Here is a 13812-nt window from a genome sequence, read left to right on the forward strand (position 1 = left end):
ATTTTTTCAATGCACGTAGATTGGTTCGAACGGAACGAGAACCGTGGTTGCCGGGTCCCTGACGTTCGCGAACGGAAAGTGACTAGGGACAAAGGTTACCAGTTTCAGTTACCGAGCCTCCGATCGAATTGGGCTGCCTAGCAGCATGACCTACCGGTCACTGCCATCCCAGGATTATTTTTCTGCAACTAACTCTTCCACACACAGTTAGCAAACATACCACTTACAGTTAGTTAGTGTGTAGTAAATTTTACTAATAGCAAAACGCCCCACACTAAATGCGCCTGAATTTGTGTGATCAGATTATCCCAGACGCTTTATGATATTGTGAAGAATCTACCAGCTGCAGGAGCTAGAGGCGTACGCATCTCGTAGAGACTCCGTCAGCCTGGTTAGTTTTGCTGGTTTCGGCGAACTGCATGCGGAAGTCTTTATTGACTTGGCTGCGGTGATGCTGAGCCACAAGTCACTCAGTTTTCTAAGCCAATTGGAACGGACCCCAAGCGATCGTGTAGCCCGCACTTCTTACGCGTACAAAAGTGAATCGAAGCATTTGGCCACTTGCACAGATTTCACCAAACCGTTGCACCATTAACTCCTTTCCTGTACGATTCGTCGTATTTCCCGCAAATTGTAGTTATGTGGTAAAGTTCAGTCACTGCGTCCGCGTGAGAGTAACATTCTACTATATCCTGTACTGCTAAGCACATCCTCGTCACAAGATCCTCACGTGAAAATGAAACCCACTCACGTATTGGCGTGAATACTATCAATCGAAACTGGCTTTGAAATGTCTACCGGCGATCCGTAAGCGTGAAGCAATTCCGTTTGCCGTCAAATTGTTGGTACTTGTTGTACATGACTGCAGTGTGCTGCTTACAGGTACCGACCGTATTTTGCGCAATAACATACTGTCGATTGCACAGCAATTGACTACAATCGGTCAGCTTCGACAACTGCATTATTATCTGCACTAGGAAGAACAGCCAACAGCTCCGACGTGCACTAAAGCTGTAGAATACTAAGAAGAGCTACAGTTCATCATAGGACGAATCAAATTCGTATCGTTCCATTATAAGCATCGGTTGTACCTGGTGGGCATGTGGACCTTTGTCGAGATCGATCTTCCGACAACCGTACAGTAACCAGTAGAAAACTACTGAACTCTCCATGCCATATCACCGAAATGTGTCATGACAAGGCTCGTGATCGACGTGACCGCCGGTGAATTCCTTCAAAAGTGGGCCACAGCGACGAATTGGGAGTGGCGATCCGAAGTGCAGCGCGAGTGGAGGCGACAGAAACGGCTGGACAGCTCGCTGCGTTTCCGCGCGCGCAAGAAGCACGAGTTGATGCAGCTGCAGCGAGCGAAAAACCTTGGAGATCGAAGTCAAGCGACGGGTGAATTCATTGGAGGGAACAATGGCGAACACCGATGTGAACCAAAACGTGCGTCAGCTAGCTTTCGAGACCGACAAGCTCTGGGCGGAAAACATCCACATGCAGTTGAAGCTCCAGGCTTTGTATCGCTTGCGAGCGAGGCAATTCCGACAACCCAGACTTGTTCACAGAGCGGCCATGAACCAGAAATCCGTTGTGTCTAGCTCAACAGGTTGGCCGCGGCAGATCCTGGTTGCGCGTCTACTTTCCAAACCACGAGTCATCCTTCTTCTTCCACGCGGACTGAATTGGACAGCGTGATGACTCACAGTCGGATCTTTTGTACTGCAGGTCTTGCTGCAATAGGATTTTTTTGACTGGACTGTCGGATAGATTTTCCGTCCGAAATGACGCATGTTCGACTCACAAACCGAGCCAAGTGCTCAATTCTTGCGGGAGATCGGCAATGCCAAATGTCAACAACGGCACCTGGCCACTCGTTGTCACAACTCCGGACCGGAGAGACTTCCAGCGTGGTGAGATCACCGCGCAGGTGTTTCAATAGTTTGATGAGGATAAGCGCGTTATGGTGTGCAACATTCCGGGCCAAACTCACCTCCAGTACATCCAGCGTTCTCTTGCGATGGAAGCAACCGCTCTGACACATTTATCGTCACAATCGCCAACTCAGAGACAAACGATCGCTATCGTGCTGTCAAGGAAATTGCGACGTCAAGTGGTGGATACTGCGTGAATCTGACGGAGGTCGACGAAAACTCGATCGACGCTGCGTTTGATCGATGGGCACCATACGAGATCGAACTTCATTGCCAATAATTATTAATCATGTGGGCTCAGCTAGTGACTCAGTGGTCGCTACTGGTAAATTCGTCGATGCTGCTCGAGTGATAGATAACTTCAAACTCGATAATTTCTTACATTTAAAAGTACATATAACAAAGTGCTATTTCATGCCATTTCTTTTTTTTAAGAAAATACTGTATAGTCACATGTTTTGTTTCGATCAATATTTTTTTTATTCGGATGGCTACCAGGCGTCGAGAATGGAGAGTCCACCAACGTTTCCTAATGCATCGAGATCCTTTATAAATTACATGTACAGTCTGTACTTCACTCGAAGTAAAGCATTACGATAGCACACTCAGAGCAGCGCTGCTTTGTAAATTACACACCTGAACTCACAACCCCGTCAAGTGATCGTAGGGTTAGATAAGCGCTTTTTATCTCGAGGACACATCCGTGCATGATTTTGTCGTACAAACTCGTGGCCCAGACTCCATGAGTTCTACGTATCTTTAAACGAAGCAGCATCCTCGTGCGAGCCGATTTAGAAACGTTATGAACCAGGGGTGTGTTAAACCACTTGCTTCTTGAAGCAACCGGTTCTGCCGAACGAAAGTCCCGTGTCTCTTGGATAGACGCGGAGATGACAAGCATGGCTTCAAGTGTTTGACTGAGGAACAGTACGAAAATGCACGCTATGCAGAGACATAAAGCGCTCCGGATGCGTGCAGCGTGAACCGCTAACGGATCCTTTGCCACTGGGATAAACTACATGCTTTGACGTGGACTTCGCAATGCTGGAACGGGTACGGATGGTTGTCAGGTATGCCACGTCAAGAGCACACAACAGTTTCGACTCGCAAGCTAACACAACTTTGCCTTGAACCGGCGGGAGCATGAGATTCACGCTTCCAGAAGATACCTTCCCGACTGTGAATTTGTCCAAGGAGAGACAAGCTGCGCTGATTGAAGAAGCCCAGACCGTTGTACGCCAAACGATCGCCGCAAACGAAGAATTTCTTGCCAGCGGAGCAACATTTCAGGATTCGAGGTGGAAGTTGGTGCGCGCGAAGGAAGGATTGAGTGTGTATCGGCAACGGCAATCAAAATCTAGTAGGCTCAAGGTGTCAGGCAAAGGTCAGAGGCCACCATCTACTCAAAGTCTGAGCTCATCCTGGTCATTCCAACGTCAAGGCCGAGTGAGTAGCGAGACCCAATGGACGGACACTGATGGGGAAGCCTCGCTATCTGGAGTCACCGGCAACAATCTTCAGGACAAGTTGAGGCGCCCGGGGGTGTCCCTAATGGTGCTCCATGGGACGGTCGACGGAAGTCTGGCCGACTGCATGTTTGGCACGTTTGCGCCCTCGAATCAAGCCTGGATGTGGCGCAGCTCGCACATCAACGATCGGCTCGACGATGCCCGAATCCTTGCCACCGTCAGAGAGCCGACTCAGAGTGACCCCTTCCGGTTCCTCGGCATCAAGTGGTTCGCTAAGGAGCACCCAGCCGTGCTGTCTGGGATCATTCAGCAGCGAGATTTCCTCATCATGGAAGCTACTGGGCTTACGCGCGACTCGAAGGGCGAAATTGTCGGCTACTACCTCATGCACTCGGTCTCGTTGCCGGAAGTTCCGGAACTATCCGACATGGGTATAGTCCGCGGTAACGTGAGCTTGTGCTTCATCGATCGACAGAGCGGTCCCGGCAAAGTGGAGCTGTATTGTCGTGGCTTCAGTGATCCTTGTGGTGCCATGCTAGACCGGGTGTCAGTTGCTATTGCGTCCGAGGCGCTGATTTGCGCTGCGGGAGTAGTAGACTACGCGTACATCAAGAAACTCATGTGGCTCGTGAAGTACAAGGGCGTCTCTCAGCAGCGTGAACACGGGCGCGAGCCTGGATTTACTCGAGCTACTCGCTGTGACAACTGCTGGAAGATCTTCACCAAATTCGGGTTGACAGGCTTAGGACCAGGTGCCCCGTGCCACATTTGCCGCCGCGTGGTGTGCGCGAAATGCAGCGTAGTGAAGAAGATGACGGTAGACGTGTCCGACACTGGTTCGGTAAAGCAGTGCTCTCTCCGCTTTTGCGTGGGTTGTCTACTCGAAGCGACGAAGAAGTCCGTGTGGGAATTGGCGTTGAGTGGGGTCGAGACATCATCGAGATGTTCGTCGAATCCCAGCTTGCAATGTTGAAAACGTTTGCATATTGGGTAAGCTATGCGAAATAGGCCAACCTTGCAACGAAGTGATAGTTGCTTGGCTGATGGCCAGTGCGTGTGCATGTCGACAAAGAAAATAGATGGGAAATATTTTGAGAGTCCAAACCGGGATGGATGCGTCGCGTCAGTGCGTGTCTTCATAATTTCATTGAGTGACATTCCATCTCATCTGCTACTGTAGTTGTTGATTCGGTGAACTTATCGGTGCCGTCCTGACAGTCCTGATCCAGACGCAGACGAAGTCTCTGACGAAGTTTCGATCCCACTTATCGCCATTTCCCAAACAGACTTCTCCTTCGCTTCACGAATACACTCCAGGCAGAATCGCAGCGCGCACTGTTTCACCGAGCCCGTTTCCGATACATCCACCGTCATCTTCTTAGTCACATTACACCGTCCGCATACCACGCGACGGCAGATCTGGCAATCGACACCTGATCGCGATCCAGGCAGCGCAAATTTGGAGAAGCCTTTGCTGCAATTTTGGCAGCATTTGGGACGAGATTCTCCACTAGGTCGGCAATGGCGTGCAGCTATCTCTTCTCCTTTCTCCTTCATGAGCCACGTGAGTTTCTTGATGTACGCGTAATCGATAACATTGGCAGCACAGATGAGTGCGTCCGCTGTGACCGCAACAGCCACCCGATCCGGGATTTTACCGCGGGGATTACTGAAGTTGCGGCAGTATTTCTCCACCTTGTTGTGTCCAAGCTGGCGGTCGATGAAGCACAGGCTCAAATCGCCACGAAGAAGCCCCAACTCGGTGAGCTCAGGGAAAATCCGAGGCAGCGAGATGGAGTGCATCAGGTAATAGCCGACCTTCTCACCTTTCGAGTCCCGCGTGAGCCCCGTGGCTTCCAGTATGAGGTAGTCGCGCTGTTGCACGAGGCTTGTAAGTACAACTGGGCGCTCTTTGACGAACCACTTGACCCCGAGAAAGCGGAACGGGTCCTCGCGCGTGGGGCCTCTAATAGTCGCCAGAACTCGAGCGTCGTCGAGGCGGTCGTTGATATGCGAGCTACGCCACATCCAGGCCTGGTCGGTGGCGGCGAACGTCCCATACATGGCATCGTCCAGAATTCCATCCACTGTGCCGTGAAGAATCATCTCGAAACCTGCAGGACGCTTCACCGCCTCCTGAGTAGACGAAGAAGACACCGATGCTTCGTCATCCGTAGTAACCTCGCCACCTCCCCACGTATTGGTAGCATGGGATTCACTCAGCAGGACGGGTGAAAATGCCTTTTTCCGCGGCAGTCGCAGACTACGTTGACTTTTGGGGCGTGGTCGTTGGCGGTGGTACACGTTCAAACCGTCCTTTGCACACACCATTCTCCATCTTGGATCCCGGAATTTGGCCCCGTCGGCGAGGAAAGCTTCGTTAGCTTCGAGAGTCTCGCGCACCAGTTTCTCGGCTTCGTCGATTAGCGCGTTTTGGTGCTCCTTGGACAGGTTCACATCGGGGAAAGCGTTTTCTGGTAGTGTAAACTTCATGGCGCTCCTCTCCTCGCTCGGAAGTCCAAAACAGTTGTGCACGTTACAGGCTGGCAAGACAACAACACCTGGACCCGTCAATCCAGACCCCTTCAAAGCTTCCGACTCTATCCTAGAGCGCAGACCGCACAGCGGTAGGGTGCACGCTGAAATCAGTCGCGACGAAGCGTTGGAGCCTGCTGCTTCGAGGTCCCGTTTCCACGTAGCTGAGCACGGCGAGAGTGTCTTCTGCAAAACCGCTTGATCCCATCAAATGTTTTGGCGGGCATAAGTTACAACAGTTTAGGGTTTACCTCTTGGGTAACTTGGTTGGTTGTGCACCTTCCTGTGTAGCAGTATTACTTTTGACTTCTGCAGAGTGCCCTGTACTGCCTCCGGATGGGAATCTCAGTCGGGCAGGAACTTTCGATTGAAATACAGATACATGTACGTACATGCATGTACGAAGCAACGACGCGCGTGATGCTCTCCTGCGTGGAGAAAGCCTTCGTGGACATCCTTTCTGCATTACTGGTGCACTGCACATTTGTGTTAAGCTTACATGTACACTAGTCGCCTGCCACAAGGTGTATAGTATTTCTTTTGTCTGCTGTGGTATCTCAAATAGTGATACCTTGTACTTAGTAGTGTTCAGGTGCTCTCCCGATGACCATAACGAGGGGACACTGTACACGGAATCTAAAATCCTTCTTATTTAATACAGTACTTCGAAGTACAAAGTACTGTACCAACTTGAGCACGCTTGGTTACCAGATGGCACTGCCTCCACTTGATCCAGTCAGCACTTTGTTACAAGTGGGATTGCGGGCTGCTGGCAGTCAACCAGAGTTGTAAACGTTAAACGGCCGCCATGTCGAAGCTTACAGCGTGATTGGCGGGACCTTCCCGATCAGTCATTTCGGGGACTTTGTGCAACTTACTTCATTCATGTACTGTACGGGCGTACGGTCTTGCGGTAGGTATGTGCTCAACAGTGGGTGCGCCAAGAGGTTGTGGAGCGAGGTATCGCTGTCACTTCAGGATCAAACGGATCGATACATTTTAGGGTAGATGGCTTGGATCGGCGGGTGTGGCCTGAGCAGGGACCTCGTGCTCTACGATCCGTCCCCACAGCGTGATGCAGTACATGTATGCCTTCCTAGATAGGCACAGTGAGATACTTCAAGTAATTAGCTCGGCGCGCATCTCATCTGGCGATTGGGATGTAGTCTTGTGAGCTGGTGCATACCTCAACGCAGGCTGGTTCAGAAACCCAATGCTTGCGAACATTGGGACGCAAGCGGTAGGAAGCACCAACTGCAATCTTTCTGGTCGGTTTCATCGTGTACGCATTGAACATACAGAATCAACCAAACACCATGTTTGCTTGAGAATTTTGTGCTTGCAGATCATTGACGTGTTAACACGCATCCCGTCAACACCTGTACATTGAAAATCAAGATGCAAGACTTCCTTGAACATGAAGCTGTCACCCTCCACGGATTTCTACGCAACATCTCAAAGGCACGTTTTAATTAACAGTCGCTTGCATTCATAATGCTACACTCCTGCTCCTGTTGTTTCTTGCTCGAGGTAGACGTACACCCTGCACCGCATGTAGAGCAACCGACGAGTCGTGGACCATGTCGTTGCCGACGACATGGTCCAGCCCTGGTAATGGTGACTCAGAATCACTACTGCGCGTACGGCAATGCTTAAAACAGACGATCGTGTAGTGGTGCCAACATACTATTTTTCTTGAGTTTCCGACTCTGTGTCCGGATAATGAATGTCCTCCGTCAATCGAAACAGGTGTTCGTGGAAAGCACTGCACACTGCTGCAAAAGTATCCCAGTAAAATTGGTCCTTAAGTGCACAAACATGAGTTAATACGATCAAACATTAAATTGTCTAACTCCGCCAACATGTTAGTATTTTTTGCTATAGACTAGCAGACTAGGCGCTAGCGTTTGCTACAAAGCCAGTGTCTGTGCGAACATTTTGTCTGTATCGGGTGGAAGTTGCTGTACTTCGTAACGAAGTAGGTCATAGCTGACAGACTGTAAAAATATCTAAATGCGCGGCAATACTCGCTCGGATTCCGATGTTGACGAACTGCATTCCGACGCAGTGTCGACCCCGCTGAGCGCCAATTCCCACACAGATTTCTCCTTCGCTTCGACCATGCACCCAAGGCAAAAGCGGAGGGTCATGCGCTTCACCGACCCTGTGCTAGACACATCCACGGTCATCTTCTTGACCACACTGCACTTGCTACACACCACGCGGCGGCAAATGTGGCATGGCGCACCCGATCCCACGCCTGTCAGCGCAAACTTGGTGAAGGTCTTACCGCAACTCTCACAGCTAGTGCGTCGAGGCATTTCAGCGACGCATCCTGACATACTTTGTTGCAATGCTCCCTTATGCTTCATGAGCCACGCAAGCTTCTTGATGTACGCGAAGTCTATGACACCCGCAGAGGAGAGAAGAGATTCCGCCATCATCGCCACACTCACTCGATCCATCAACCCGCCACAGGGATCGATAAAACCTCGGCAGTACAGCTCGACCCTTCCAGTACCGCATTGTCGGTCGACGAAACAGAAACTCATCTGACCACGGATAATGCTCAGGTCAGAGAGTGCTGGGATCTCCGACAACGAGACAGAGTGCAAGAGATAGTAGCCGACAGTGTCGCCTCTCGAATCGCGCGTAAGGCCCGTTCCTTCCAGCACGAGGTAATCGCGCTGCTGCACGATCCCAGTCAGCACCGCCGGAGTCTCTTTAACAAACCACTTGATGCCGAGGGACCGGAACGGGTCTTTCCGGGTCGGTCCCATGATGTTCGCAAGGATGCGGGAGTCGTCGAAACGCTCGTTCAGATGAGAGCACCGCCACATCCACGACCGGTTTGTAGGCGCGAATGTTCCATACATGCAGTCGGCCAGACTCCCGTCCATGATCCCATGCATTACCATTAGGGAAACCTCCGGACGCTTCATCTTGTCTTGGATACAGCTTCCAGTGGATTCGGAAAAGGAGGACTCCTCTTCGGTGGACATCGCCCAATGCATGTCACTCGCGGCGCGGCCACGACGCTTGAATGACAGCGATGAACTCTGACTCGGCGGACTTGAAGGTTTCGAAATTTTAGTTGAGTCCCTGGAGATTCCGGGTGCCGATCGACGTTGGCGATACACACTCAGACCTTCCTTCGCACGCACCAGCTTCCATTTCGGATCTCGAAAAATAGCTCCGCCGGCCAGGAATTCTTCGTTCGCGGCGATCGCTTCCCGGACGACGGTCTCTGCTTCATCGATGAAGGCAGCTTGCTTCTCCTTAGACAAAACCACTGCCGGGAATGTATCTTTTGGCAGCGTGAACTTCATTGCCTCCGGAGTTGTTGCTCGAGCGACAAAGCGATTGTGTCCTACCGGCCGGGCTGGTGGACGTGTAACCCCATCCAAAAGCGCATTGTGTCTCAGCGTACAGCAAAGGGAATTGGTAGAGAGTCACTCGAGACTTCGGCAAAACCACTTGATCGATGAAGCAAATGGTTCAGTAGAACTTCTGACTCGTTGCGTTTGGGGTTATTACCCCGCTCGGGTTCTCATGTGGCGCTCGTAAGCTTCCCCCTTTTCCTTTTATTTATGTACCGCTGCACCAGGACTTGCAAAATGCGGACGTATCTCGTGCAAAGTACATGTGCGCTACGTTTCATCCAACCGTACACAAATATAGACAAGAGTTTGAAAGGCAGCACGAGCATTTACCTGCTGGCATTTGTTGCTTTTCGCTCTTGGTGCGGAAGGTTGGGTTTCACCTGTATACTTTCACAATGTTAGCAAAAGTGAAGAGTTCAACAAAACAACATTGAGTCAGCATTCTATCGTTGCATTTCTTAATACACGCACAGGATGCATAAATTAAATGGCAGTTGCGTTTGTACAGACAACAGACGTGAAGGATAGCCTACAGCACATGACGCAGAGCTGGTTCAGATTCAAGAAGATGTACAAACCTTGGATACATGTAGTCGAGTCGCGATACATGTACATGTACGGTTGTTTTTTTAGCGAACTTGAAGAAGTCACCCGAGAATCCAATTTTGCATGCACTATGCTCCGCTTACGGACAAGTCTCGTCGATTCGTCTGTGGCGAAATCTCGATTTTTTCAAACATAAACTTGTTTGCGCGGGTCTGGAAAGGTGGTGGGTCATTATTTATGATCCATATCGGGATCAATGATCATGTACAATTATTTCATGGCCCATGCCTGGGAAACACTCCCCAGCGTGCTAACTGGCTTACCTAGCTAGTAAAATACACATACCTCAGAGTTGACTACGGAATGATTCATACTTCTTTTGTTAAATAGCTTTTTTTTACCTTGCTTATTCGATCACTGATCGACGATCAGCGGCCCGCGCAAGCTTTATTTTGCTAGTTAAACGTATGAAACCTCGTGCCATGCTTGCTTTTCGGTTTTCTTTCGGAATGACGCGTTCTTGCGGCAGCATGGCTGGTTAACGGGGCGCGAAAGTTGCTGTCAACACTAACCTGCGCTGTTCCGGTCGTGAATCGGCCACTGGTATGCACGTTATCACTGCTTCTCTGCTGGTTCTCCATACCAGGCTGCTCCACGTTGTTTGCGCGTCTGAAATCCGTGGCCATCGCTCCCTGTCGATAAACACGCGTCCCCGCACGCTGATACTCCGAGTAGGTTCTAGTATCGTATCGGTGCTTGAATTTATGGCGCATTGAAGAGAATTGTGGATGAGGAGTACATGGGGACGACCCAGATCCAGTCGTTGAAGAAGACTCTGGTACAGCCTCGAGTCCATTTAGCGCCATTTCCCATGCGGACTGTTGTTTCGCTTCCAGAAGACACCTTAGGCAGAATCGGAGTGCACATTGCTTTACTACTCCCGTGTCCGAGACGTCCACGGTCATTTTCTTGACCACACTGCACTTTGCGCACACCACTCGACGGCAGATCTGACAAGTGGCACCTTTTGCTGCAGTTGCAGTCCCAGCCGCGACTGCAATCAACGCAAACTTGGTGAAGCTCTTGTTGCAGGACTCACACCTTCCAGGCCGCGGATCGCGACCAGACTGGCGTTGGTGTATTGAGCCCTTGTGCTTCATCAGCCACGTCAATTTCTTGATGTTCGCGTAATCTACAACGCCAGCAGCACAGATCAGCGCTTCGGCTGCGATAGCGACCGATACGCGCTCCATCATATCTCCCCTAGGATCAGTGAAACCTCGGCAGTACAAATCGACTTTGCCCTGGCCACTCTGGCGAAGAATGAAGCAGAAGCTCAGCTCTCCACGGATGATGCTCATCTCCGATAGCTCGGGGGCGGCACGCAGCGTCACGGAGTGCATCAAAAAGTACCCGACCTTCTCCCCCTTGGAGTCCTGCGTCAGCCCCGTCGCCTCCATGATGAGGAAGTCGCGCCGCTGAAGGATTCCCGTCAGCACCGCTGGGTGTTCTTTTGCAAACCACTTGATCCCTAGAAACCGGAAGGGGTCTTGCCTCGAAGGTCCTCGCACCGTCGCCAGAATCCGAGCATCATCCAGGCGATCATTAACGTGCGAGCTCCTCCACTTCCACGCCTGGTCCGTAGCCGCAAAAGCCCCGAACATTGAGTCGTCCAGCGTTCCGTCCAATGTGCCGTGCAGCACCATGAGTGACACCCCCGGTCGCCGCATTTGCTCCTGAATACTGTTCTCGGCGGCTACCGACGAAGGAGACAGCGGTTTCACGGTAGCCGCGCCAAGTCGCTTGCTGCTGCCTCTGTCTCTAGTGCGTCGGTCGACTGTCCACGTCCTGGCATGCGTCTGCGGCGATAACGCTTCCGTTCCTCGACTCTCGTCCGATGCCACCGGTCGTCGACAATAGACGTGTAGCCCCTCCTTCACACGGACAAGCCGCCATGTGGGGCTCCGGAACGTCGATCCTTGAGCCAGAAAAGCTTCGTTCGCAGCTACGGTTTCGGTCACGACCATCTCGGCCTCGTCAACCAGTGCGTCTTGGTGGTTCTTGGACAACCGCACGGCTGGGAACACACCGTCTGGCAGCGTGAACTTCATCGTCAACTTGATGTAGTGAATTAGATCGGGAAGATCGTGGGAATGATTGAAACGGCCTCGAGTGCAATCGCCAGTCGACCTGTGCCTCACTCCCCGCTCCGTTTCGGTTGTGAAGGTGGAGTAGGGAGGCTGAAACAACGGGAAACCTGACCGCGGTGGGGTGGAGTTACTGCGGGACGTGTCAAGATCGTGGGATCCTGTGAGATCTTTTATCTTGCATATCAATGCTACGTGGGACCAGTTTTCAACTGCCGTTTTAGACAGAAAAAAAGTCGAACGAGGTACCTGTGAGATGTGATGAGCTACGAGTTAGGTGATCGGCCGATGCACGACAACGCTGATGCTGCGACGCACCTCGCGGCGTTGCTGCGGCCACAAGCAGCACTGCGAGTGACGTGGTGCGCCACTAGCGACTCTACCTGCTGCTTCAAACTCTGCAGGCAATTAATTTGCTGCTTCATGTACACCAGCGGCTGCAAGCAACTCAATGGGGCTGGAGGGAACGTTGCCTTCGACCTGGATTCTGGTCTCGGGTGGTTGTGGCTGGGCGGAGAACTGGTTGTCGACGTCACCTCTACCCGTCGAAGTTGCATAGCGCCTCTGAGTTCGTGGCCACGATCTTGAAGGTGCACATACGCACGCTCCTTGCGCTTCATTTACGGGCTTACTCACGCTGCTGATGCAATTTCAGTCAGCTACTGCACACTTGTTCACCGAGTTGGAAAGACGCACAGCGTGCAGGTTGCCAGGGTCCGAGCGTGAACTTGATGTTTGTGCACAAAAGACACAAACAGTGCGGTATGCATGGTGTCGCTGCAGACGCCACTCCTTTTCTTCTCTACAAGCAAGACGAGGGAACACGATTCATAGCAATCCCAGTGCCTTCAGACATGGCGGACTACCGTAGAGTCACATGTGTATGTACTCAAGTTGAGAGCGCCGTCGACAGCTTGTTGGCGCACTAGCGGAATGAGAGCTGCTGTTCCTACATACATAGCTCTACAGTACATGTACTCATTCCTGACACAGGCTGTCAGAAGCGCCGCCCGTCCCCGACACCGTAGACACTCGGTTTTCTGCGTCACGGCAAGTCCTTGAAGTCAACTCGCAGCATAGATAGAGAATCGTAGAACGTATCCATGAACTCGGTACAGTCGACGCAACCGTCGACCATAAAATGTCGCCCCACTCACGCCCTGAGTCAGGGAGGCGAACCTACACCTCGGCTTCAGGTTGTACCTGTGGACGGGATTCATGGATAGAGCCCAGCGTTGAGGAAACGCGGAACCTTTCTAGCATTGCTACTGCAAACACGGCAACGGACAATTACAGCTCGAAGGTCGGGAGCCACTTCCCTCCTATGTGCCCTCTTGGCTCCTGTTGCCTGTAGCTGCTCTCGGGGTGCAGATTATCACGCGGTGTCAACAAGGCGAAGATTGGATTCGAGCTGACTGCAGTGGCATTCCAAAGCTCTTTAAAACCAAATCGAACTCGTCGGCGACGGCAAACGACACACTGAAACTTGGCGTAAATGAGCGTCGACCTGCCCGTCGCTCTACAGGGCGCGACTATTTAATCAACAAAGCTCTTGTCGTAGTGTCAATTCAAAACTCAAACGCATTTGGGCAGGCAAAGACGCTGGCGCATCGTCGCCGATGGCCTACCTCGGATAAGTTTCCTGTTGTTTACCGGCGCACTGCTCCTGTGGGACCTCGACGGGACCGCTAAATCACAAAGACGTGCTGGCTTGACTCGGTCTCTGCTCGAGTCGCCATGCGCGCCGCAACTTGCACTGCAAGTTCGGGTACACCGCTCCAGTCAAGCTGCATCA

General features: G+C 51.7%; 3 protein-coding genes across 3 annotated transcripts; 1 reads left to right on the top strand and 2 right to left on the bottom strand.

Annotated features, from left to right (window-relative positions):
* Positions 1 to 3488: 3488 nt before the first annotated feature.
* On the top strand, positions 3489 to 4379 carry IUM83_10632 (tRNA (guanine(26)-N(2))-dimethyltransferase; the record flags this gene model as incomplete). Its single annotated transcript, XM_067935145.1, has 1 exon — positions 3489 to 4379. The coding sequence occupies one exon, from the start codon at positions 3489 to 3491 to the stop codon at positions 4377 to 4379; it is 891 nt and encodes a 296-aa protein (XP_067791467.1).
* Positions 4380 to 4603: 224 nt separating this feature from the next.
* On the bottom strand, positions 4604 to 9270 carry IUM83_10633 (tRNA (guanine(26)-N(2))-dimethyltransferase; the record flags this gene model as incomplete). The annotated part of the gene is made up of 2 exons (XM_067935146.1): positions 4604 to 5949; positions 8463 to 9270. 2 exons carry the CDS (start codon positions 9268 to 9270, stop codon positions 4604 to 4606), a joined length of 2154 nt encoding a protein of 717 aa, XP_067791446.1.
* Positions 9271 to 10965: 1695 nt separating this feature from the next.
* Positions 10966 to 11981, bottom strand: IUM83_10634 (uncharacterized protein; the record flags this gene model as incomplete). Its single annotated transcript, XM_067935147.1, has 2 exons — positions 10966 to 11062; positions 11161 to 11981. 2 exons carry the CDS (start codon positions 11979 to 11981, stop codon positions 10966 to 10968), a joined length of 918 nt encoding a protein of 305 aa, XP_067791635.1.
* Positions 11982 to 13812: the final 1831 nt, after the last annotated feature.

The sequence above is a fragment of the Phytophthora cinnamomi genome (genome assembly GCF_018691715.1).
Source record: "Phytophthora cinnamomi strain GKB4 chromosome Unknown Contig39, whole genome shotgun sequence".
Lineage (NCBI taxonomy): Eukaryota > Oomycota > Peronosporomycetes > Peronosporales > Peronosporaceae > Phytophthora > Phytophthora cinnamomi.